This window comes from Dipodomys merriami, unplaced genomic scaffold (assembly GCF_024711535.1).
Source record: "Dipodomys merriami isolate MVZ:Mamm:240054 unplaced genomic scaffold, mDipMer1.0.p SCAF_63, whole genome shotgun sequence".
NCBI lineage: Eukaryota > Metazoa > Chordata > Mammalia > Rodentia > Heteromyidae > Dipodomys > Dipodomys merriami.
In genome coordinates, this window is record NW_027206213.1 from 728,943 (window position 1) to 754,752 (window position 25,810).

The 25,810-nt window shown below is 40.6% G+C and overlaps 1 protein-coding gene across 9 annotated transcripts in view; it reads left to right on the forward strand.

The window, feature by feature from the left end:
- The window catches only part of Aak1 (AP2 associated kinase 1), a 186,856-nt gene that overhangs the window by 67,838 nt on the left and 93,208 nt on the right, over positions 1 to 25,810 (forward strand). For all 9 annotated transcript variants that reach the window (XM_070004473.1, XM_070004472.1, XM_070004475.1 and 6 more), the window contains exon 3: positions 23,109 to 23,227. In XM_070004473.1, the coding sequence (XP_069860574.1) occupies positions 23,109 to 23,227 (119 nt within the window). The remainder of the gene's footprint in view (positions 1 to 23,108; positions 23,228 to 25,810) is intronic.

Here is a 25,810-nt window from a genome sequence, read left to right on the forward strand (position 1 = left end):
ACCTAGATAAGTCCTGGCCCAGGGGTGGGTTGCCCCATTTGGTCATGCCTGTCCACCAAGCAGGGCCAGGGCAGCAGTTCAGTAAATAAACTTCTTTTCCTGCCTGAATAGCGTGTGGTGGTCTCTTCATGGGATACCTAATGAAACCTACCTATTCAATATACCTTATAGGTGAAAATTCATATTTTGAACAAATATTATGGTTTTGGAAAAAAAATGAAGTTAATTCAGAATTGAAATAGAAACAGCTATGCTCATGGAATCTAATGAGTTGCTTCTTAGGAAACAAATTGCTAGGAATCAAATGATGAAATCAAAGGACATCAGGAAAGTGGGAACAAGTGTCTTTGGGCCCATTGCTGAGCTGCGCTCAGGCCGATAGGATCTTTGGGCTGTCAGCTTTGTAGCTGAGACTCAGAAGGACTTTGGCTACTGACTGTATGGTAAACACACACACACAAACATATACACACACACACAATGAATTTCAAGTTTTGCTTTTTACTTTGTAAACTCTTTAAGAGACCCTTATCTGAAAATCTCTGCCTTGAGGATTTGTGCCCCTGTCAGGAAAATTCAGTGGTGCAGTTGTGTGCAGTTGAGTGAAACCTTCCCCAAAGGAAAGAATGTTTTGCTGTAATGCCCCTATTGCTCAGATGTCAGAGGGCTGCTGTAATTTATTTCCTTTTCCTTGCTCTTCTCCCCTCACCTTCACACCGACCATCCCCTCCCCCCCGAGCATGAAAGCAACATTTGTCTTTTAAAGAACTGATCCTTCCAATCCCTGTGTAGAATTTAGGAGTTAGTCCTGTGTGTTTACTGTCCCTAAAGAATCACCCAAGTATAGCAGTTACCCAGCTCCAGGGGTCAGAGTCATCCAGCACCACATTTACTTTACAGATAAGGAAACTAGGGCCCAGAAAAAGTGTGATGACTTGCTTACAAGGATGGCTTGTCATTTGTGGAACTTGGCCCAGAACTAGGCCTCCTGACTTCCTACCCATTGTTCTTTCTTTCTGTTGCCCCTTGGTATCTCTCACGTGGAGATGTTTGAAAAGCTGCCAGAGTTCTGGGAAGTGGCACTCACACATGATAAAGGTGGGTGGGTGACTGAACTGTCATGGCTAGAAGCCTGGAGGCTGATGTGGGACTCTCACTGGTATCTTACTTTCTCCCAGCCTGAGGGAAGTTTGGAGAGATTCAACATCAGCATCCTTTTCCTCATATTTGCAAAGGCTTTGGGACAGCAAATTTTATTTCCACAACCTATATTTCTTCTTTCCTATTGTTTTTGAGCCCTGTTTGTGAAACTGCCTTAGCCTAACTTACCTCTTTTACCTTGTCTAATGTTCACACTAGCTTGAGCTGGCATCTGGCAAAGAGGTTTCATTCTGTAGGATCTTGACTAGTCATTTAGAATGTGGATACTATCTACAGTAACTCCCCCCTCCCCCTTAGTCTTTTCAGGAAAACAAGAATTTGCGAAGTCATTAGCTTCCTTCCCCCAGACCCCTTGAGCAGCAATGATAGTTTCTCATACTGCCCTACCCCAGAGTGGTGCAGCTTATTTAATCACACATATTATTATATTCTCTCTCTAAACATGAAGACACTCGATTTCTTCGAAGTATTCTTCATATACTGTTTTTTTTTTAACTGTTTATTTCAAAGAGATCCAAATATCTCCTGATCATGGGATAGTAGCTTCTCAGGTGGGCAAATGATCATTGTGTCAGCTGCTTTTTTTTTTTTTTTTTGGTGGGTCTTGGGGCCTGAACTCTGGGACTGGGTGCTGTCCCTCAGCTCTTCAGTTCAAGGCTAGCGCTCTACCACTTGAGCTACAGCGCCACTTCCGGTTTTCTGGTGGTTTATTGGAGATAAGAGTTTCACGGACTTTCCTGCTGGGGCTGGCTTTGAACAGCGATCCTCAGATCTCAGCCTCCTGAGTAGCTAGGATTACAGGCTTGAGCCACCCGCACTCGGCTCAGCTGCTTTTTAGAAACTTGGATCCCACAGCCCCACTGAAGCCAGCTAATTAGGCCCTTTATTAGCATTTTAGCTATTTACCAAGTACTTTATCTCAATGCTGTAAGGTCCGCTTCTGGATGGTGAGCAGACTCCACCCTCCTTGCAGCAAAGTCTCCACCCAGTACTTGCATTACCTAGGCAACTGGCACACCTGGAAGATGTCACATCTGCATCCAATGAGGTCACATCTGAATTTGATGTGGCCACACCTTTCTCCGCCCATACCCTAGATAAGGCCTAGCCCAGGCCCAGATGCTCTCTTTCTCTAGTTCTTTCCCAGGCCTCTCCCTGCCCCCCACCCCCACGTGGAGGGCCAGACATATCCAGAAAAAGATAAATCACTGAATTAGGGAGTACCTCCACCTAAAGGTTTCTGTTCTTAGCATGCACTAAGAAATTGCAGTATTCCAGAAAAAAAACTGTGGAGCATCTGAAACAAGGTGATGCTAATGAGTATAAGCAGAAATAAGCAAACTTGAAATAGGTGGAGAAAAGATTTGATAATCAATTAGATACTGGAAGAAAGATGTTACTGAAGACAGGAGATAGGGTAGATGATGGTTGATGAGTTCCAAGCAGACATAATTAGATGGTTGCATCCACAGTCATAGAAAATACAGGAAGTGCCCGGTGCCAGTGGCTCATGCCTGTAATCCTAGCTACTAAGGAGGCTGAGATCTGAGGATCACGATTCAAAGCCAGGCCAGGTAGGAAAGTCTGTGAGACCCTTATCTCCAGTAAACCACCAGAAAACCGGAAGTAATGCTGTGGCTCAAGTGGTAGAACGCTAGCCTTGAGCTGAAGAGCTCAGGGACAGTGCAGTTCAAGCCCCACAACCGGCAAAAAAAGAAAGGAAAAAAAGAAAATACAGGAAATGAGGCAGGGGGAGGGGCTGATTGGCTGAATTCGGGGTCCATATGAAAATTACAAGTGGAAATATCCATTAAGCCAATAAGAAAGTCAAGTCTAGTCTTCTAGAGACAGTCATTGGTCCTACAGATATTATAAAAGCATTCTTACACTCTTTTTAAAAAGGGAAACATAAAATGCAATATATTTTTCTGTTTGTAATTCTTTTTTTTTTTTCTGCTATCTATCTTTAAAGAAAACTATACAGGGGGCTGGGAAGGTGGCTCAGTGGTAGAGCGCTTGCCTTGCATGCATGAGGCCCTGGGTTCTATTCCTCAGCACCACATAAGCAAAAAGAAAAAAAAAGCCGGAAGTGGTGCTGTGGTTCAAGTGGTAGAGTGCTAGCCTTGAGCTGAAGAGCTGAGGGGCAGCGCCCAGGCCCAGAGTTCAGTCCCCACGACTGGATCTCCCCCCCTCCAAAATAGAAAACTATACAATGCAATACTCATAAATTTGTTAATTGACCTACAATGTGCCAATGATAGCACAAAGGAAGAGGATGAGAATAGGACTGTCTAGAATATACTTTTTATATAATGTTTAAATTAAATTGGTATTAATCTGAATTAGAGTATTATAAATTGAAGTGTTAATTATAACCCTAGGGCAAACATGAAGGAAACAATCCAGAAAATGGAGGGAGGGGGAGAAACAATAGAATTAAAATGATACATTCAACACAAAGGACAGTAATGGATAAACAGAGCAACAGAGAGACATGAGGTACTTATAAACGAAAATACATATAATAAATAGAAAAATGGTAGACATAAAACCTATCCTGTTGATGCTTACACTTTTTTTTTTTTTGTCGGTTGTGGGGCTTGAATTCAGGGCCTGGGCACTGTCTCTCAGCTCTTCAGCTCAAGGTGAGCCTCTACCACTTGAGCCACAGTACCACTTCCGGTTTTCTGGTGGTTTATTGGAGATGAGTCTCATGGACTTGGGGCTGGGAAGGTGGCTCAGTGGTAGAGCCCTTGCCTTGCATGCCTGAGGCCCTGGGTTTGATTCCTCAGCACTACATAAGCAAAAAGAAAAAAGCCGGAAGTGGCGCTGTGGCTCAAGTGGTAGAGTGCTAGTCTTGAGCTGAAGAGCTGAGGGACCTCGCCCAGGCCCAGAGTTCAGGCCCCATGACCAGACCCTCCCGCATGCAACATCCTTTGGAAACCCAGAGGGAAGAGAGAAGAATGTCAGCAGTGAAAAATCGCTGCTTGGCTGCCATGTCAGGGGCCATCTGGAAAGAACCACAGGAAGGTCTGGGGCTTGCAGAAGGCCTGAATATCAGGAGGTAGAATGAGAGAAAATAGGTTATTTAAAATGTGTTTGTGGAGAAGGGAAAAAGATGAAGAAAGCAGTAATGAGTGTGAGGTTTTGGTTTTTTCCTCTTCTAAATCAGAAACTTGGAATATGCTAAATAAAGACAGGGGATTAGGGGCATAGTTTCTTGAATGAAACCTCTTTAGGGATTAATAGACTCTAGAGGCAGGACCAAAGGTAGAAGTGACATCAGAATTGATATGGAAAGGGGCATGAAAGACAGTGGGTACATTCAGGATCTTTTTTTTTTGGGGGGGGGGGGTCCGGTCGTGGGGCCTGAACTCTGGGCCTGGGCGCTGTCCCTCAGCTCTTCAGCTCAAGGCTAGCGCTCTACCACTTGAGCCACAGCGCCACTTCCGGCTTTCTTCTTTTTGCTTATGTGGTGCTGAGGAATCGAACCCAGGGCCTCGGGCATGCAAGGCAAGTGCTCTACCACTGAGCCACCTTCCCAGCCAACATTCAGGATCTTATAGGACTTAAGTTTGGGATAGTAGAAGGAGAAAAACTCAGTGCCCTTTGGTGTTGAAATTTTAAAAATTTTAAATTGTTATTATAAAGGTGATATACAAAGGGATTACAGTAACATAAATCACATAAAGCGTGGACCCCTCTTTCCCTCTCTACCAACTTTTTCCCTCCCATCCATTCCCACAAGTTGTCTTTCATTTTCCATATGTGTCTAGTGAGTACCACTGCTGCATGAGACTTTTTAAAATGATGTTTTTGACCCTGAAAATAATTTTAGATCTAAAGGTAGGTGGCTGGGCTGTATAGATCTGTGGTGTGGAGGAGAAGGTGGTGTACTCAGGAGCAGATCTCATTGCATTTGAACTGTAGCCTGAGCCAGGTTGTTGATGTGCTCAGCTTTGTCCTCAGGTTTCCTTAGGATTGAATCACTAATTGCAATGAAGTAGGATCCTACTAATCAACTGCATCTCTCTATATTCAACCTTCAGAGGAAAGCCTAAGTTGTCTTTTTGTTCCGAGTTTCACAGAATGTATTTTCTACCCTTTTGTCCCCCATCACATACTTTTACTAACATAACCCTACTGAGATGTGTGTGTGTGTTGTGATTTTGCCTAATGCTGTTTTTCACTTACAATTAGTTACTGCTTGAAAGCTGAGAGGTGAGGTGGCTGTGTTCCCTTTTATTGCCCTAGGGGGAAGGAGTGAGGAATGAATGTAGCAAGTTCTACCGTCTCCCCTCCAATGCAGGAGGACCCTCGCAACTCAAACCACAGTTTCCTAGGAGGTTTAATTTCTTGGGAGCCCTTAATGAAGATGAGTGGGATACAAGGATGAATTTAAGAATAAGAACACTTCCTTTAACTTCTCTTAGCCTTCCTGACCTACAGTGCTGGCTTCCATTGAAGTCCCTCCTGTGTCCCGTGGAGACAAAGATTTCAGGGATTGGGGGGAGGCACTGGCAACATCTGGGCTCCTTTTTGGCACAGTATAGATTGTGTCCTGCTTCCTGCTGTGTAGAGTGAATACAAAGGGTAAGAAAATAGAATTTGGTGAGGAAGGAATGTAACTCAAGCTTTGCAGCTGCAGTCTGATCTGAGAAATTAACTCCACTGTGCTGGAAGGTAGAAGATGTGCTGAAAAGCAATGCACCAGTAGTTACTTAGTACTCTCTCAGGTTGTCACTCAGCGCTTCCTGCCCTGGGGGCAGAATGAACAAAGAGGAGGAGTGTTAGAAGACCACTTCTCCCTTACACTATTGGAATAAATTCTACCTTCCCTACTGCATAGGGTATTTATAGGACTGTATAGTAGACACTGTTAAGTATGTGGAGCCAGAGGTCAGACATCAGAAAATTAAGTGAATTCCTTGCTTAGCTGTGTCTCATTTTGTGTAAGTTGGGTCTCTAATGGATGTTGGGTAACTTAATGAGAAAATCATAGTGAAGTGTGCTGGAGAATCTTTTGGAAGCCTATTTTGTGATTGTGAGCATGGTAGCATGGGACAAGAGCACTGTCTATATATCTAGGTTTGGGAAAGATGATTGGAGTTCTGCTGCTCATAGTGAATTTGCAGTTGGTCCCCATTGACAAGATGGATATAATACTTGTCTCACGGGATTGTCACGAGAATGAAATTAGTTAATGCATGTGGGAGTGCTTAGCACAGAGATGAATCTCAACAGGCTATTTCTAGCAGTGTCCTGAACAGATGTGCTATAAAGTAGATGGAAGATGTAAAGGTCTGTTGAGAAACAAGCCTTGTGGCTGGCCTTAACACTGTGTGTGCTTCTTCCTATATTCAGATAGATCTGTTGTTATTATTGCAATGTCTAAGTGGTCATGCTTCTGTGATTACTGATTTGATCTTGTGAAAATGAGCCTTTAGGTCCCTTTTTAATTAAATTAATTAATTAATTAATTTGCCAGTCCTGGGCTTAAACTCTGGGCCTGAGCTCCTTTTGCACAAGGCTAGTGCTCTACCACTTGAACTATAGAGCTATTTCTGGCATTTTCTGTGATTAATTGGAGATAAGAGTCCTCTGACTTTCCTACCCAGGCTGGCTTTGAACTGTGATCCTCAGATCTCAGCCTCTGAGTAGCTAGGATTACAGGCATTAGCCACCAGCTCCTGGCTCCTTTTTAAAAATTTTAAAGTATATGCATAAATGTCACTAGGTGGACCTAAGTCCTAATAAGCTTCACAGTATAGCCAAATAAGCTAATCATTATAATTCATTTTATTTGATTGATCTTTGAATATGTATATGTACATCGTATTTATGCCACCATGAAAATTTGAACATACTTGTTAACATAAAAATATTTTAGAGTATTGTTCTGTTAGACTGATTCAGCTCCCATGTGGTTGGGGAGGGAGTATCAGTTATTGTGTATCTTTTGAATGGAAAGGATTTTTCTATTTTAATCCCAGAAAGTTATTGAGGAGGAAGAAAGGGTTAGTGGAGGTGAGGAAGGCTTTGTAGCAGTTGTGGTCTGGCAGAACCTGAGTGGGTATGTGGGAGGCTTTCTGGGCCACGCTGTTCCTGTCTCCAGGCTATTCTCCTGCTTTAATTCCTGCTCTGTGCTTCCAGAAGACAAGACAGGCATTGGTCTACCTCACTGCATGACCATTATGGCCAGTGGGAACATTTTCCAGGAATTTAGCCAGTTGGACTTAGAGTAAATGTAGAAACAAATTAGTGTAAAATCTCCAGGATGAACAAAGTACCTTCACATAAAATGAGGGTCAGTAACAATGCTGTATCCAGCTATAATAGACCTGTAGGCCAAAGGAAAATCAATACTAATTGTCTTTATTTAAAACGTTGAAATTTTTCATGGATTTTTTTTTTGCCTTAATTTTGGTTTTAAAAAAAGGTTAAAAAGCTGGGCGCTGGTGGCTCATGTATGTAATCCTAGCTCCTCAGGAGGCTGAGATCTGAGGATCACAGTTCAAAGCCAGCCCAGGCAGGAAAGTCCGTGAGATTCTTATCTCCAGTTAACCACCAGAAAACTGGAAGTGGTGCTGTGGCTCAAGTGGTAGAGGCTCACCTTGAGCTGAAGAGTGCAGGGACAGCGCCTGAGCCCAGAGTTCAAGCCCCATGACTGACAAAAAAAAAAAAGTTAAAAAGACTTCCATCTTGACAAAAATGCTGGGCATGGTGGTAACATGCCTATTACCTCAACATTGCATGGGTAATTTAAATAAAGTAGGAGGATGTCTGTTCAGATCAGGCCTCAGGCAGAAAAAAGAAAAAGAGAGACCCTGCCTGAGAAATAAAAGGCTGGGGATCTGGCTCAAGTGATAGAATACCTGCTAAGCAAGAAAGAGGCCCTGAGTTCAAATCCTGATACTACAAAAGGAGAGGAGAAGGAGGAAAGAGAAACAGATTCTCTTGGGGAGATGGATACGAGGAGAGGGTGTGGGTTAGAGAGAATGCGTATTATTTAAAAAGATTGTTGGCAAGTATAAACATAGAACAGTGAACCTCTTAAAATTGTATTAGGAAAGGGGGTAAGGAAGAGTGATAGAGAAATTGGAATACATTGCATACATTCCACTGAGTACTGTTTGTGGAAACAGAATGAAATCCTCCTTTGTATTGCTAATGTATGCCAATAAAAAATGATAATATAAAGATGATACATGGTTGCAATCGAAAATTTGGAAAAAGGATTTGGAAGAAAGTACACATCTATAATTCTATCACCTACCGGTAAATTGGTGTTAGAAATTTTTTTGTGTTTTCATCACAGCATTTCGTTGTGTTTTCTTCTAATCTCTTTGCCTTCGGCACCTATCTTTAGGTAGCTGGGTTGTTAATAAACTTTTTTGTTTTTATTTAATGTATTGTTAACATGTTAATATATTCCAAATGTTAAAATATTACTGGCTGTATAATATCTTTTGTATGGGCATTTTGAGGTTTTTAAAATAATTTTTTTTACTAGACAATGAATCATTTTTCCATTTTCCATACTTAATAGATTTGTGTGCATGTGTGGTGTTTTTGAACATTCTCTTGTGTATATTTTAGATTATACCCGTCGAGGTAGAAGTAGAACTTTCAGGTAATTTAATAGAATTTTTATACATGTTACATATTGTTTGTGGTACCTGTCAGCTGGCTTTCCTACCAGAAGGCTTGACTGCTTAGCTTGAACTGCTTGCTGATACAGTGTGCAGAGTACTAAGCTCTTACCCCTTAACCTCTTCAACTTGGTTTGACTTATGGCCTTAACAGCAGTACAAGACACTTGGACAGCATTGTCTTACTCTTCTTCTAGGCCCAGTGGGATCTCCTGATTTACAGATTGATCTCTCTTCCTTGTTGGTTATAAGCTTCTGGGGCACCTTGGTTTCCCTTGCATGCCTGGCTTCCAAGGAGTGAACATTGTAGATCCTAATTAAGCTTCAGATTTCCCCCCCTAGCTTCTGGCTTCTCTTCACTGACCTGTGTCTTCCTTCTTCAGTCCTTCATGGAGAACCCCAATACCCTGTGGTTAATGAAAGGACTATCTTCCTCTAAACCCTATATCACTTTTATTTTTAGTACTCGTTTATGCTAATTTGATTTCTAGGCAGTTAATATTGGATCTCTGCATCAATAAAGCTTGGCTTTGTATGTTTGGTTTGGAGCCCGAATCAAATCAGATCACAGCTGGGCCCAAGAGGGCCTGGGAATAGGCTATCCCTGGAGTTTTACTGCATGGCTGGAACTCCATGGAGAGCCAGAAACAAGCTCTACAGGACTGTTCTCTTCCTGTTCCAAGCCCTTAATTTCTTCAGAGTCTTTCTGTAAGTTTTTCTTTTTCCTGAAGGAGTATCTCAACTCAGAGCTTCTGTGGAACAGGGTGGAAAAGCCTTCATGGAAGCTGCTACCTGGGCCATCTTCTCTACTGTGCAGATTGTAGGTTCATACAGGGCCAGAGAGCTAAGGGGAGGCACTCACTTCTAGAATTGAAGGAGGTGCCCCAAATACAGTAATCGGATTTATGTGCAGTATTGTAAACATAAAAGTCAATGCAAAAAAAAAAAACATGATGAACAAAATATCAGAATTTAAAATAATGAACAGGATCAGTAACAAAGCTGTTGCCAGCTGTTCTGCAGCCTGACATAAAAGGAAAATCAGTTATAGTGACTCTGTATTTTTGTGCCCCAGGTAAGAGCCTTACTCCCCTCACCCTAGTTCCAGTCCTGGTTTTACACCAAAGGCAGAAATAATACTGTTTATCAGTTGGAGCTGGTGTGCTCCTAGTCCTTTCTTTTTTTTTTTTTTTTAATTCTTTTTTTAGTCCTTTCTTTTTTTGAGTCAACGTCTTGACAGGTGTGGCCCTAGCTGAGCTTTTATTTCATTTAATATGATAGACTCCAGCCTGTGTGTTTCCTTCCATTGAAGGACTAAATCCTCTTCTGTATGATTGCTTTCTGATAATCCTAGGTAAAAACCACCTTCCAACATCCCCAAGTAATGAATGTTCTCAGTACAGTTTTTTTCTTTTGCAACTATATTTATTTCTAATTGAAATTATAGTGTAACGTTTTGATTCATGTATATAGTATGTAATAATAAGTTCAGGGTAATTGCTATTCCTTCCATTTTCCCCCTGTCTTCCTTCCTACCCGTTTGCCTGCCTGCCTGTATTTTCTCCTTCCCTCTTTTCCTTTCTCCCTCTCACCCACTTTCTTTCCCTTCCTTTTGCTACTAGGGCTTGAACTCAAGGCCTCACACTCTTACTTGGCTTTTTTACTTAATAAGGTACTCTACCACTTGAGCCATAGCTTCACTCCCAAAATTTCTAAAATTTCTAATTCATGAAATACAATTTCCCCCCTTTTGGTACTAAAGTTTCAACTCAGTGTCTCATGCTTGTTAAGCCACATGCCCTCAGCCCTCAAAGTACAGTTTTCAATGTTCTAGTAGTCTGTTCTGGATGCTTTCTGTTAGGCTCTATAATGCTTGAAATGATTAAAACTCTAGATCATATTAGAGCTTAAATATTATACAAACCTATTGGTAGCTTAGAGGCCACTTAGTGGAAGGATCAAAAATTTAATACAAATTAGATTAATGAAGAAGAATTTATTAGACAAACACAAGGGAACCCCCTAAAACCCAAGAGTGGGATATGAAGTTAGATTGTGTGGATTCTCCTGTCTGTCTACCTCTCTTCCTGTAGGGCATCCTCATAATGTCAGATTGCGTCTTCCAAGCATCTACTTATTATTTTTTTCTTTATTGCAAAACATTCTTCTGTGCCTATTTGTAAGTGTGCCCTTGGCTGACAGTAGCCTCTTATAAGGTGGTTGTATAGCAACCATCTGATCAAAGTTCTTGGTATTTACTTCAAATTCTCAAGAGAGATATGAGCCAGCTAGATTAAGTGGGCCACTCAATAGAATGTATCTAATCATTATATCAGCTTGAGGTGAAGAGTATGGTAAATCGAATCATTGTGGGGAAGTAAAATATCCTTGCTCTCTGAGAGAATATAGACTTAGTGAGAGACCATATGCAGACAAGTGAGATACGATTATTTTAAGAAAACTAGAGTTTTCCAAAGGAACCAAACCAGTAGGACATATATTTGTAGAGAGAACTTATTATATTGGCTTATAAGGCACACAGGCTGAAAGTTCTACATGACTGTCAGCAGCTGGCTGGTGAACTTGAAAAAGGCAAGAGCTCAGTCCGAGAGTCTGGAAGCCTCAGAACTAGAGAATGAGTGAGTGGTGATACAGTCCCTACTATGAGGCCAAAGTCCTCGGAGAGTCAGACCTGAGTCACTGATGCAAGCCCAAGTTCAAAGGCTGAAGAACCTGGAATCTGACATCCAAGGACAACAGCAACAGAAAACATACCTATTGAGGAAGGGAAAGTGAGAAAGGCAGAAAGAATAAGTTTACTCCTTTCCACTTTTTTGTTCAGTCTGGTCCCTGAGCCTCTTGGCTGGTGTTGCCCATATTCAAAATGGATCTTTCCCACTCAGTTTATTGACCCCCCCCCCATACCACTATTCTCTATAAATGTTCACAAACCTAGAAACATACTTTACTAAATCTCTAGGCATCCCTCAAACTAGTCAAGTTGATACCTAAGGGTTGGGTATATAACTGAGGGGGGGGGAGTCTTACTTAGCATGTATGAGGCCTTGAATTTAATCCTCAGCATCCATGGGTGAAAAAGAAAAGCTGGCGTTCAGAAATACCTATCACAAACCCTGACCACCATAAATTTGTATGCTGAAGTATTTAAGAGGGAAATGCACTGAAGTTCATCCAAATGTTTGTCAAAGATTAGATGAGTTGATGTTTGGATAGATGAGTATATAAAGCACAGAGAGTAAAAGGTTATTTGTAGATTACAGGTGGTATATATATGTGGATGGTTGCAGTGTGATTTTTTTCAATTTTACTGTATTTGAAATTTTTATGGTAAGATCAGGAAAAGTATAAAAGTTTTTATATACTACTGCATTAAGAAATTTGGGCTTTTGTATGCTTTGGCAAAAAGAAGGGGAAACAGTAACAGAAGGAGCTCCAAGGATGGAGTGGAAAGGATGGTTTCTGGGGTTAGGAAATCTACTTGGTGATAGCATTAGTTGGGGTGGAAGAAGGTAGTATGGTCAACGTGAACTTAGCCTCAAAGGTACTTTGATACCCGTGTACATCCATGACATGGATACTGAACTCATACTAGCACACTAGAAAGTGTTGTTTCTGAACAGAATTAAGATCTTACTCTAAAAGTAGTAAAGAGAAAACCAAGAAAGCTTTGAAGCATGGAGTTAAACTGGAATACTCTAGAATTAACAGTTGGGAGCTGAGAGAATGTCAGGCTATGTTTTATCCTTCCCAAGTCCTATGTTTAGAGAATATGGACCAGTAATCATACACATGTTGGAAATGAATGGAGCCAGAACTTGGGCATCTACAGCATCTAGGTACTGACATAGCTCCCTCAGCTGTTCTCAGCTTCTCTGTGTGTATACCACTTTCTGGAAGATGGTGGCCACTGCCTCAGGGAAAGCTTGGCTCTGGCTTCCTGTTCTCAACTGAAGGATGGCATGGAGTTCAGTGCTTCTTGACTTCTTTTTCCCAGTACAAGAGTTTTTTTGTTTTTGTTGTTTTTTGGTCAGGCATGGGGCTTGAACTCTGGGCTTGGGCGCTGTCCCTGCGCTTTTCAGTTCAAGGCTAGTGCTCTACCACTTGAGCCACAGCACCACTTCCAGTTTTCTAGTGGTTTATTGGAGATAGGGGTCTCACAGACTTTCCTGCCCGGACTGGCTTTGAACCGTGATCCTCAGATCTCAACCTCCTGAGTAGCTAGGATTACAGGTGTGAGCCACCGATGTCCGGTGAGTATTTTTGAAAGAAGGGATCATCTGTAAGATAAGTGTTCCTTATTGTGATAACACAGAAACTTCTCCCATATAGCTGTACTTTGAGCATAATGCCCAAGGATGGAGATTCTAACCTTCTAAAGTACTGGGACCCAATAGAGTATTTTGTTATTGTTATTGTTGCTTTGTTGTTTGTTTTGCTCTCCTTTATAGTACTAGTCAAACAAGTTGGGTAACAAAACACGTGAGTACCCTGGGCTGAATAATACAAAAGCCAGAGTAAATTATCCTGTCATCATCATTATCATCGTACCTGCTCTCAGTCCATTTACAGTCTACTAGGGCAGAAAGCATCAAACCAGGAATTACCCACACAAGTGTTTAATTATACTTATGAAATATTCTGAAAGAAAAGTAGAGGATACTGTGTACAACTAGGCACTCAACCTTATCTGAAGCAGCTGTGAGTAGGGGCAATCAAGGAAGGCTTAGTCTGGAGTTAAGTAAGATTTAGCTTGAAACTTGAAGGATGTTAGTAGAAACTGGTCAGGCCAAGGATAGAGTGACATGGGCAAAGAAAAGTACATGAACAACTTTAGATAGATCGGAGGAAGCAAGAAGGCTTTGTGGAATAGTGAGCAGTGGAAAGCTATGATATATGAGGATGCTGGGAGATCCCATCTTTCAGGCCTTACAGGCCATAAGCAGCACAGGGAGTTTCATTCTAGAACAAATGGACAAACCTTGAGCAGCACTAAACAGGTGAGTGGCATTGATTTCTGTTTTGAAAAGGTGATACTGGCTGCAGTGAGGACAAAAGAAAGTGGCTCAGGCTTAGTCTGACCTGGAGAAGCTTCTCTATGGATTTCAGTGAACAAATAATATAACCTTCCTAATGTTTCACCTCTTTTTATATTTGCCATATAGCTAACCCAGGGGGAGTAGTACAGTGAACACGGGGCCAGGTAGCCCAGGAAGGCTGTGCCTTAGCTGATGATAGGGCCGAACTTGCTGTGCTGTGATTCTATGTGTGCAATAATTCACAAGCCTTTGGTAAGCATAAAACAACGTGGTTTCTTAAAAATCTTCTTTGTCCATAAAGGCAAGTGCTGTGTGTGTGTGCGTGTGCGTGTGCGTGTGCGTGTGCGTGTGCGTGTGTGTGTGTGTGTGTGTGTGTGTGTGTGTGTGTGTGTGTGTGTACACCCCCGCCCCTCAGTTGTAGGTATTCCCTGATCCTTATATTCCTTGAGAAGAAGAGCCAGTTGCTGGTGTTCTGTGTTCAACCTGGGCTGTAGTCTTGGTTCTGTTGATATTTCTGTGCCACTTCCAGTGGGGACCAATCTCTGCCCACAGTTCTACTGGGGAGAAGAAGTTGAATCCCTCAAGCTGTCCCCATCTGGGTGTTCTTTTTGCCTGAGGAGAGGACTGCTTTGCCATGTTCCCCAGAAGGAGTTGGCACATGGTGGTTTTTAATTTGAGGCAAGTGAGCGGAGATTGACGTGCAAAAAAACGACACCCAAGCCCTCATTGCAGTCAGTGTTGACACATGCTTCAGCTTGACCTTTTTTCCTGTACAGACTTTTCTGAGCTCTGTTCCATCTGTTCTAGAGTTGTGGAAATGGTCTCTTCCTCTGAAACTTCTGGCAAAGTTGTCTTCAGTGTGAGAAGGGTTTTGTCAGCCTCTTGGTCATCATTTTGGGAGCTCAGGAACACAGTGGGTAGTGTACCCAAGTTCCCTCCCCTGAGGACTGTATTAGTGAGGGCAGTACTGGGGAGGCCACTTAGGTTTTTCTTTACCTCCATTTCCCAGTGGTCAAATGGCAGTTTTAATGCATGACCTGCTTATTTTTACAGGCTTTTAGAAAGAGTGATCAAGACATCTAGTTCAGTCCTAGCCTGGAGTCATGTTTTCCTTAGCTAGAATAGGGTGTAGGAGGTTGTTTGTTTTTTTTTTTAAGTCTGTTGCCTGAATTTGAAAATCAAGAGAAGTCAAGCTTCTCTTGGAAATCAGATGAAATGGCATTTATCATCTCATATTCTTCTGTAGCACCTTGACTTGAGGAGTGGGTACCCCAGGAATAGGTATACACTTCCTGCCTTGTTGTGGTTGTCACCCTTTGTCATGATCTCCCTCCCAGTGATCGTGTCAGTAGCCTCTGTGTTTAATGAGACCTGGGCTATTCTGCTTCTTTATATGATCCTCCTGGCCTTGTTAGGCTTTGGGGCCTATCTCAGAAAGATATTCCAGACTTAAAACTTTATGATGCTGTGTGCTGGTGGCTCATGTTTGCAATCCTAGCTTTTCAGGGGGCTGAGCTGTGAGGATCAAGGTTTGAAGTGAGTCCAAGCAGACAAATTCCTGAGACTTTTAATTCCAGTTAACCAGTAGAATGCCAGAAGTGGAGCCATGTCTTAGGTAATAAAGCACTAGCCTTGAGCAGAAAAGCTAAGCAAGAATGTAAGGCCCTGAGTTCAAACAACAAAAACAAAAACTTTATTACAGTAAGGTTTTATGCAGATAAAAAGGGTTTTTTATGGTGGGGAGGGGGGTGGTGGAAACAAAGAGGAAAGACCTTTATCTTCTTACTTCCCACGTGCAAGGGACTTTGCCTGTCTTTAATCCCAAAGGCTCTGAGGAGCCTTGGACCGTTGAGAGGTCAGCCTCAGGGAGATGGAGTTGCCTGGGTTATTTGAACCTCACTTTCAGTTCAAAGCTGAGAAAAGAGATGTGTGTAGAGCCCAGCCCTTTAGAGGATGCATATAGCTTTAATCCTAGAGCATAGAAGAAGCCAATTGAAAAATTGCTAGTTTTAAACTCTGCAGATGGGGAAATACAGGTAGTAATGCCGTCATGGTCACCCTTTACCCATATCTTTTTTTTTTTTTTTTGTCGGTCGTGGGGCTTGAACTCTGGGCCTGAGTGCTGTCCCTTAGCTCTTCAGCTCAAGGCGAGCGCTCTACCAAATGAGCTACAGCGCCACTTCCGGTTTTCTGGTGGTTTATTGGAGATAGGAGTCTCACAGTCTCTCCTGCCTGGGCTGGCTTTGAACCGCGATCCTCAGATCTCAGCCTCCTGAGTGGCTAGGATTACAGGCGTGAGCCACCAGCGCCTGGCTTACCCATATCTCTTGAGTCAGCCCCACTTTAACGGGGTTCTTTGATTCTTTACAAAAGCTTCAGGATTTTTATTTTATGGTTATTTTCCTCTTCTTTGCACAATTCAAACTCCATTAAGTAAGCAACATGCATTGAGTTGAACATTATTATTATTTTTGTCAGTCATGGGGCTTGAACCACAATCCTCTTATCTCAGCCTCCTGAGTAGCAAAGATTATAAGGGTGAGCCACCAGTGCCCGATTTAACATTATTTTTAAAAGAGTTCGGAGGTCAGAAAAGTGGGAAACAAAGCATTCTGGATGAAGTGTTTCTCATTTTGGTAGTCTGTGGCTCCTTTGCTTCATGACTTTGAATGTTAGAAAGGTGGATCCATTCCCAAATTTTCTTTTATAAACAAGAGAAATATGGCCAGATCTTTAGTGCCTAGATTTTTGGCAGGATTTAAAAATATTCAGCAAAACTTCTTTGGTAGAAAGTCCAGAAATGCTGTCTCAGCACCATGGCAGTCTTCTTTGTCTCATATTCTTAGTCTAATCATTCTCATTGTCTGCCCAGCTGTTTTCCATCACCACTCAGATAATCAGTTTGGAGTTTTTCTTTTCTGTCCCACTCACCTTACTTTTCCTCACCAAGTGGAAGTCACTGGTTACCTACTTTATTCAGAACAGTGTCTGAGCCTGGTACCATTCAGTGTGATTCAGTATTTGACATAGAGACAGGAACAGTGCTGTTTTCTTCCTCCAAAGCACGATTGTGGATGTCAAATATCAGGATGAGACTCCTGAAGAGATTATTTTTTTCTTGGTCTTAAAAAAAAAATTCCATTGGTGATTGTGTTCCTTAGATATCAGAACTAAAAGAGATTTTAGAGGTTATATAATCCTCCAGTTGGTCAAGTAAAGGTTATAATACACAATTTCACAGGCCTACTTAAAGACTGAAGCAGGAACATCTAATTCAGTTCTAGCCTGTGAAAAACTTGATTCTTGAATCACAAATTCTTACCTTCTCTCAGCAGAAAACCAGGCATTTCTGTCCTTTTTGCTTATTAAAGAGGTAGAAATCCTGCTATGTCAGTAATTTCATTGGTAACCACACGATCTTAAGCTTATTAAAACATTTTTTTTTCAGGCAAATGGTAGAGAGCACCTTATCCTAGGAGGTTAAATGAAGGATCTATAGGGAACTGTGGGTTAAAATCACAGTGAAATATTGGTATCCACTAAAATAAATGGCCAAGACAAAAAAGAATTCTTGTAATACCAAGTGTTACTGAGGAGGTGGAACAACTGGAACTCTCATGTGACTATGGAGAGTATAAGATGATATAACCACTGTGAGGAACTTCAACGCAGTTTCTTATAAAACTAAATATACACTTGCCATATGGCTCAACAGTTCTTTTCTTATGTAAGACAAATTATTACCTATATTCTTTTTAGGTGCTATACTGGAGCTCTGCTTTCTTGTTCATGGCAGGCGCTCTACCACTTAAGCTATGCCTTCAGTTTAGCATTTTGTTGGTTAATTGGAAATAGAGTATTGCAGACTTTTTCTGCCCATGCTGGATTTGAACCACAATCCTGTAGGTTTCAGCCTCCTGAATAACTAGGATTACAAGCCTAAGCTCCCAATTCCCAGCAATTACCTATTAAAAAGAAACCTTTGTTTAGATATTTAATTCATAATTGCCAAAAGCTAAAATCAGTTCTCATGTCTTTCAGTGGATAAAATATTTATGGAATATGCAGTAGAATAGTAACTGGCAAAAGCCAAAACTACTGGTAGATAAAACGATGAGGATCTTTGGAATATGGTGAATGTAAGAAGTCATACATAAAAGAGTGTCTACTTGTGATTTCATCTATTCTAGGGAAAGTAAAACTAATTTCTAGAGATAAAAATTATCTGAAGTTAGGAAAAATGTCTAATACAGGACATAAAGAACTCTTCAGTGGGGGGCTGGGAAGGTGGCTCAGCAGTAGAGCGCTTGCCTTGCATGCCTGAGGCCCTGGGTTTGATTCCTCAGCACCACATAAGAAAAAAGAAAAAAGCCAGGAGTGGCGCTGTGGCTCAAGTGGTAGAGCGTTAGCCTTGAGCTGAAGAGCTGAGGGACAGTGCCCTGGCCCAGAGTTCAGGCCCCACGACTGGACCCCCCCCCCAAAAAAAGAACTCTTCAGTGATGGGTGATTGTGATGGGCAAAACAAATGTATAAAATTGTAAAAGCTCATGAGACTATACATAAGTACATTGTGTTATATGTAGTTGGTTTAAAAATATATAGAGGGACTGGGAAGTTGGCTCAGTGGTAGAGCGCTTGCCTTGCATGCCTGAGGCCCTGGGTTCGATTCCTCAGCACCACATAAGCAAAAAGAAAAAAGCCGGAAGTGGTGCTGTGGCTCAAGTGGTAGAGCGCTAGCCTTGAGCTGAAGAGCTGAGGGACAGCGCCCAGGCCCAGAGTTCAGGCCCCACGACCAGACCAAAAAAATATATATATATAGAAAGGAGAAGGATCTTATTTGAATTCTATTACTAATTAATTCTATGCGATTTTATGTAAGAAACTATCTCTCTGTATCTCTTACCTATTGGGAAAATGAATAGAGTAGATTGTTTACTTCATTCAGTTGCTGTGGAGATAGAAATGAATAATTTTTTAAACTGCCTTTAAAATACTCATATGCAAGGGGCTGGGAAGGTGGCTCAGTGGTAGAGCGCTTGCCTTGCATGCTCAAGGCCCTGGGTTCGATTCCTCAGCACCACATGAGCAAAAAAAAAAAAGCCGGAAGTGGCGCTGTGGCTCAAGTGGTAGAGCGCTAGCCTTGAGCTGAAGACCTGAGGGACAGCGCCCAGGCCCAGAGTTCAGGCCCCACGACCGGACCCCCCAAAAAAAAAATACTCATATGCAAATGTTGGGGAATATGCCATCAATACCTCTTTGGGAAGGAAAGGTAAGAACTCTGAACCAATGCAGGAGTTAATGTGTACATTTTGGAATTTATTTGCAAGTCATCTGTTAACTTTGTGAAGCATGAGCTATGTTACTTCCTGTTCTTTGCCATCAGTAAAATGAAGGAAATACTAATATTTTTTGTGCCAGTACTGAGGCTTGAACTCAGGGTCTTGTATGCTCCCTTAGTTCCTTCATCTTTCTTGCTCACAGGGTTACCACTTGAGCCAGACATCTAGTCCATGAATAAGTTTACATTAGATCAGAAGTAGAACATTGGAAGGCCAGAGAATTTGTAAAGCTTTCCTGTGTGTATGTGTTGCATTAAAGTGTGACTTAATTGCCTGTGTGTGTGTGTGTGTGTGTCTGTCTGTCTGTCTGTCTGTCTGTCTGTCTGTCTGTGTGTTGCATTAAAGTGTGACTTATTGCCAATGTTTAAGTCAGGAGCTTTCATATAAAGCTGTGGGTTTCTGGCTTATATTTAAGAATTAATGCTGCTGATAGAACTGTCTGTATTTCCAAGTGGAACAGCTATCTGCAATTGCCTTTTACTCAGTCATGCAAGTTAGTTTCCTATAGTCTCCACCATACTCTTACCTTTTCTGTTGTCTGTATTAACAATTTCAGAAAAATTAATTCATTATTTAGTTTGCATTATATTTTACATAGTGGTAACATGATGATCTAGAGGAGAACCCAACAGACAAAATCATCAAAACTCACTGTAAACTGTAGTCATCTACTTTTCCATCAAAATTTATAAATTTAGCTAATCATTGGTGACTCACACTTGCAATCCTAGCTACTGAGGAGGCTGAGATATGAGGATTGCAGTTCAAAGCCAGAATCCTAGTTACTGAGGAGGCTGAGATATGAGGATTGCAGTTCAAAGCCAGCCTGGGCAGGAAAGGCTATAAGACTCTTATTTCCAATTAACTACCCAAAAGCTGGAAGTGGTGCTATGGCTCAAAGTGGTAGAGTACTAGCCTTGAGCACAAAAAATCAGGGATAGCATCCAGGCCCTGAGTTTAAGCCCCAGGACACTCACCCTCCCTCCCTCTCTCCCTTCTCCCTCTCTCCTCCCTCCCTCCCTCCTTCTCTGTCTGTCTGTCTGACACGCGTGTGTGCGCGCGCGCGCGCGCGCACACACACACACACACACATCGAGTGCTATGTATTTTAAGAAAATGGGAGAAAGCACATTTCTTTGTGTGAGTTTAAAAAAAAAAGGCCCTATGTATTTCATAATTAGGCTGGACATGTTACAACTATCCTGCTTGCTTATTTACTTGCTTCACTTAATAGATCAGATCCATTTTTACTTTGTTATTAAATAAGCCTATTGATGAGGTTATTTTAATGTTTCATGAAATGTCAGTGGGCAGAGAGATTGGCATGGCCAGATTTTCTTACCTCTGTCTAAATGTTTTATGGTTTAAATCTCCAACTACAGATAAGCCCTCTTATAGGCATAGGTGCTTAATAATGTTCTCACTATGTTAGGCATAGCAGCAAGTCACTGCTTTTCTTTTACATTTATTATAGTTGCAGGCTTTAAGAATTTGGGTTGGCTTCCTAACTAACCATTTGTACTTCCTGATAAGTGGTAGGTGACCCATTTCTTGAGTCCTAGCTAGAAAGGTCATCTTGCTGCCATTGCTGCTCCCATCTGCTACTGCACTGCTCCCATCTGGTGGCACTTATCTCACACTGCAGCGTCATCATCCTGCTTCAGAAAGGACTAACTTGCCCTTTAGTGGTGTGAGGCCCCACAAATGGAAAAGCCTTTAAAATATGTTGTCTGCTAGGTAGAGAAAATATGAGGTCTTCTTCAGGCAAGACAGGTGAAAACTGTGATGAACAGTGTATTTTGAAGTTTATTTGCAAGTCATCTCTCAAGTATATAGAATGTGTGCTCTGTCACTTCCTGTCCTTGGCTGGGAGTAAAATAAAAGGGATACTCATTTCTAATGAAAGAAATACCCATTCCCAGTATCTGATGTCTCCTTAATATCTAAAGTGTATTACAGGATGTTTCTCTAGAAGGTTAACTGGAAAGGACACTTTTTGGACAGTCAGAAGAACGATAATGCTCCAGCTTGTGCCTATAAATAGCCATGGGATACCTACGTCTCTTTTGGTTTTTCCATATGAGGAAAAATTCTTGGATTTAATGCTCTCTAGGAGAATTACTATAAAGTCTGTATTCCTATGAATTATTAAAACATCCAAAACTCCACAAAATGAATACTCCGGCCATATACAAAACAGTTTTGAGTATGAATAAAAATTTTGTAATTTATTATACCATCTTCCTGAATTCCAGTTATTTTAACATGGATTATTATTTTAATAATTTTTAGGGAAAAATACCATTACATTCAGTATACTGAAACACTAAAAATTTAATAATAGAGTAGTTCAGTGAATTATAAGAAAGTAGAAAAAATGTTATTGAGATACAAAGATTAGAGACATAGTTAAAATTAATACTTGAAAGGTTTTAGTGCTTATCTGAATATTGAAGAAGAAGTCCTTGGTAAATCAGTGGATGTACATTTAAAATATTTCAGTGCATTGAAATGCTTTTCATGACTTTTTGTGTGTATTTTGTGAAAACATGCAACAGTGCTTTATGACTAAAGCTCTTTCTAGCTTTATGGAAATGAATCATAGTCAACTGAACTAGTAAGAGATAAACTAATAAGAAATGCCATGGGTACCAACAGATAGGTTCTGATATAACACTGAGCCCCAGAGAAATTAGAATGGGACTGTGAGTCCCAAGTCTTATTTCTCAAGAGAGTTGAACTATCAGTTTTAGCCCTAGTGCTATATCTTAACCTTAACTCAAATTGTTGTACTAATGACTTATTTCTCTGTTCTCTTTCACACAATTAGTGACCACTTCTGGGCCTAGTGACATTTTGCTGCACAGCTAAATGATGGAGATGTACAAAGTTAGGCTGATGGACTGAGTGTTCCACACAACTGCTGCTTATTCTAAAGCTTTGTCATACCTTTCTATTTAATCCTCTTAACAAGCACATTGAATACTTCACACAGTACTTTGGGAGTGAGGTTGAGGTTAGGAGTTCTAAGAATTTGTGGAACTCTAAGCTTTAACAAATTTAGAGTTATTTGAGAATTCCTGATAGAGTTATATAAATTTCTATTAATGATCTCTGAACTGCCTTTTAGGGTAGATGTTAAGAAGTCTTTCTGATAATTGAGTCCTAATGTCTGCTGTGTAGAACAGCACTCTCCTACCTATATCTTGTATCTTCTCAGTAGTCCATAAGGTGGGAGGGAGGGACCTATCAAGATCTACTTTTAGGTTTAAATTGGAAGATAGAGTGAGAAGAAAGAGATGAGAAGAAAAGCATTGTCAAAACAATTTTCTTAAAGATAATACAAAAATTTACAAACAAAAGAGAAATTATTTTCTAGTCTCTAATGAGGGCAAGAGTACTGCAGTCACATTAAGAACAGTCTTGGTGTGACTGGAATCTCTTTGAGCCTTTCTTTTCTTCAGTTAGTGCTTGTTTTTGTAGGAAAAATAACATCCAGGATTATGGCAAGGATTAAATAAGAGTATTTAAAAGACAGTGAGTAGATGTAATTGAGTCTTTTTCTTCTATTCATTCATCTGCTTATTTGTAGTTTCTTGGAAGATGATTACTGCTGATCTTTGATCTTCAGATATGTGTTGAGTAGTGTTTGCTCCTGGTCCTATAAGTAATACTTCTTGAAACGTCTTGTAAGTCAGGCTACCCTTAAGGGCTGGGTGACAGTAGCATCAGTACCATTAACAGAGACTTCAGTGCCATAGTTATCTGATGACTTTTTTGAACATGACTCAAAAGAGCGTATATCTGTGTTTCTCTTGCAGCAGCACCTGCAGCCCCATAGTTATCTGATGACTTTTTTGAACATGACTCAAAAGAGCTTATATCTGTTTCTCTCACAGGTGGATTTGCTCTCGTGTTTTTGGTGAGGACAAGCAATGGATTAAAATGTGCCTTGAAACGCATGTTTGTCAACAATGAGCATGACCTCCAGGTGTGCAAGAGGGAAATCCAAATCATGGTAAGGCTGCCTCTGGACCTGGGAGTGCTGCTTTAAAACAGGGGTAGAGACTCTTTTCTCATAAGAAAGTCATTGAGGACAGGCGGTCAGACTGTTCTTTTCCCTGAGATGGCAGAGAGTCCTCTGCACTGTTCTGTGGATAGTCAAAGAATATAGGACACTGTTCCTACCTTGATCTTATCAGCTGGAGGTTGAGGAACAAGAAAGCATATTGAGAGAACTGACCAATTTTTAGATCAGAGAAATATTTGAGGACATTGAAAAAGGCCTATTTAACAGCTTATTTTCCAGAGATGAACTGTGGCATTTAATTTTGAACCCCACTTTCTCTGGAGCTTCCTTTTAGCCTTCTGTCAAGTTATCAGCCCCCAATCCTAGATATCTACCATCCTGAACCCCTCAGCATTCTGTGAGCAAGTCCTTTTACAACTTTATATTTTGTATATATATGTTGCTTTCTAACTATGATGCTTGTACTCTGTTTAGGCCCAAACCTGGATACCTCATACTCTTTCATTCTACTTATTAAAAAGTCCATGAATAGCCCAGCTGTTCATGTGAGCTGAGGATCATAGTTAAAGCCAGCCCAGGCAGGAAAGCTGTGAGACTCTTGTCTCCAGCTAACCAGCAAAAGTTGGAAATGAACTATGGCTCAAGTGGTAGAGTGCTAACCTTGCAAAAACAAAAACAAAAACACCTAAGGAACAGTGCCTAGGCCTTGAGTTCAAGCCCTAGGATTGTTGTGCTCACATGTGCATGCATGCGTGCGCGCGCGCGCGCGCACACACACACACACACACACACACACACAATAAATAAATAAAAAATATATAAATGATCTTTTTTTAAAAAAAAAAAGGTCTGTGAGGGAGTGGCAAAAGTCTGTGGCTCAAGTGGTAAAGTGCTAGCCTTGAGCTGAAGAGCTCAGGGACAGCACACAGGTCCAGAGTTCAAGCCCCACAACTAAAAAAACAAACAAACCCATAACGCAAACAAAAAACAAAAAAGTCTGAACAGGCAAAATTGATCTGTGGAGATAAAAGAAGTAGTTGTTGATAATGGGGCATATTTGAACTTTCTGGGACATGAAAATGTATTATTTGGGGCAGACAAGGTTATATAATTGTTAGAATTCAAACACATTAAGAACTGAGTGTTTTATCATACATAAATTATGCATCAATTTACAATTTTTTTTCAAGTTTCTGATTTATGTTACATTCTTCAAATGTCTTTGCTTTAGAGATATATGTTGGAAAGCAAGGTTGGCCCTGTATTGATGATCACAATGATCATGCATTGATGACTATATGAGAGTTTGTCATTGTGTATAATAAAAACATTAAATATGTAGTCTTTTGTTAATATCAGTTATCTTAAACTATTGTTTAATATAGTTCTACCATCAGAAAATTAGTTATTTAAAGTCATAAACTTTATTCTCCCTTACATTGTTTGATAGGATAAATGGCTTAATCAACTTTGGATGAAATGGATATATGAATAATGGTAACAGCAGATGCATATTTCAACTAGAGATGGTTCCCTTATATTTTGGATTTCAGTGCTTTGGGCAGAGTAGAAAGAGATCCAACAACTAAGTGGGAGTATACACAGCCTTGGCCTTGTCTACTCTCTGTATGGTCATCCTTCAGTGGCTGATTAATCATGTGTACTCTTGGCTTATTGGTGGTTATAATTGGAGATAAGATTCTCATTGACTTTCCTGACTGAACTGACTTTGAATCGAAAGCCTCAGATCTTAGTCTATTGAATAGCTAGGATTACAGGCGTGGGCCTCCAGCACCTGCCTTCATTTACTTTTGTGAGAAAAGCAATCCCATTACTCTACTACTTTGTTCTACCCATCAAAATATGTTTTGAGGTATTATTTTGTGCTAGACAGGTATTGTAGTAGAAGAACCATGAAAAGCCAGCCACAGAGCTCACACTTAATGGATCTGATTCTGAGTTAAATGACATGGTTCAAGTTCTGGCCTAGTTGCATATTATCTGTGAGAGATTTGATTTGTTTTCAATTTAGTGGACTTGTTATAAAATCCACCAACCATACTTCCAAAGAGTGGTCCTACTATGCCATTTGTGGTCTTAGAGGCAACTACTTTAGTTGATTCTTATAATAGATTTCTGAATAATGTGTGTTAATTGTACCAGTTTTTGCTTTTCCCTTTATTTTATGCATTATCACCTATGGGAGTAAAGAGTTATTTTCCTTTCAATCCTTGTACAACTTCTCAAATAATGTTATTATTCTGTCCTCTTCCAAAATATTGATACATATTGGAAATGTTAGTTATGTTAGTATTAGATTTATGTTAGTATTACGTTTATGTTAATATTAAGTTTTTATATTATCATGTAAGAAAATTGTTAAATTTTTGAATCCTGTTGTATTTACTAATGTGCCTTTTCCATGCAACTGTGTTTCTCATTAGAATTAATATGTATTTTGTTTTTCCTCTTTTCATCTGTTTGTCTGTGCTTGTAATTCCAAACCTTTCCCACATTATGTAACTCACTTTAAATATTTAGATGCACCTAATTTTCCATTTGTCTTGTCAC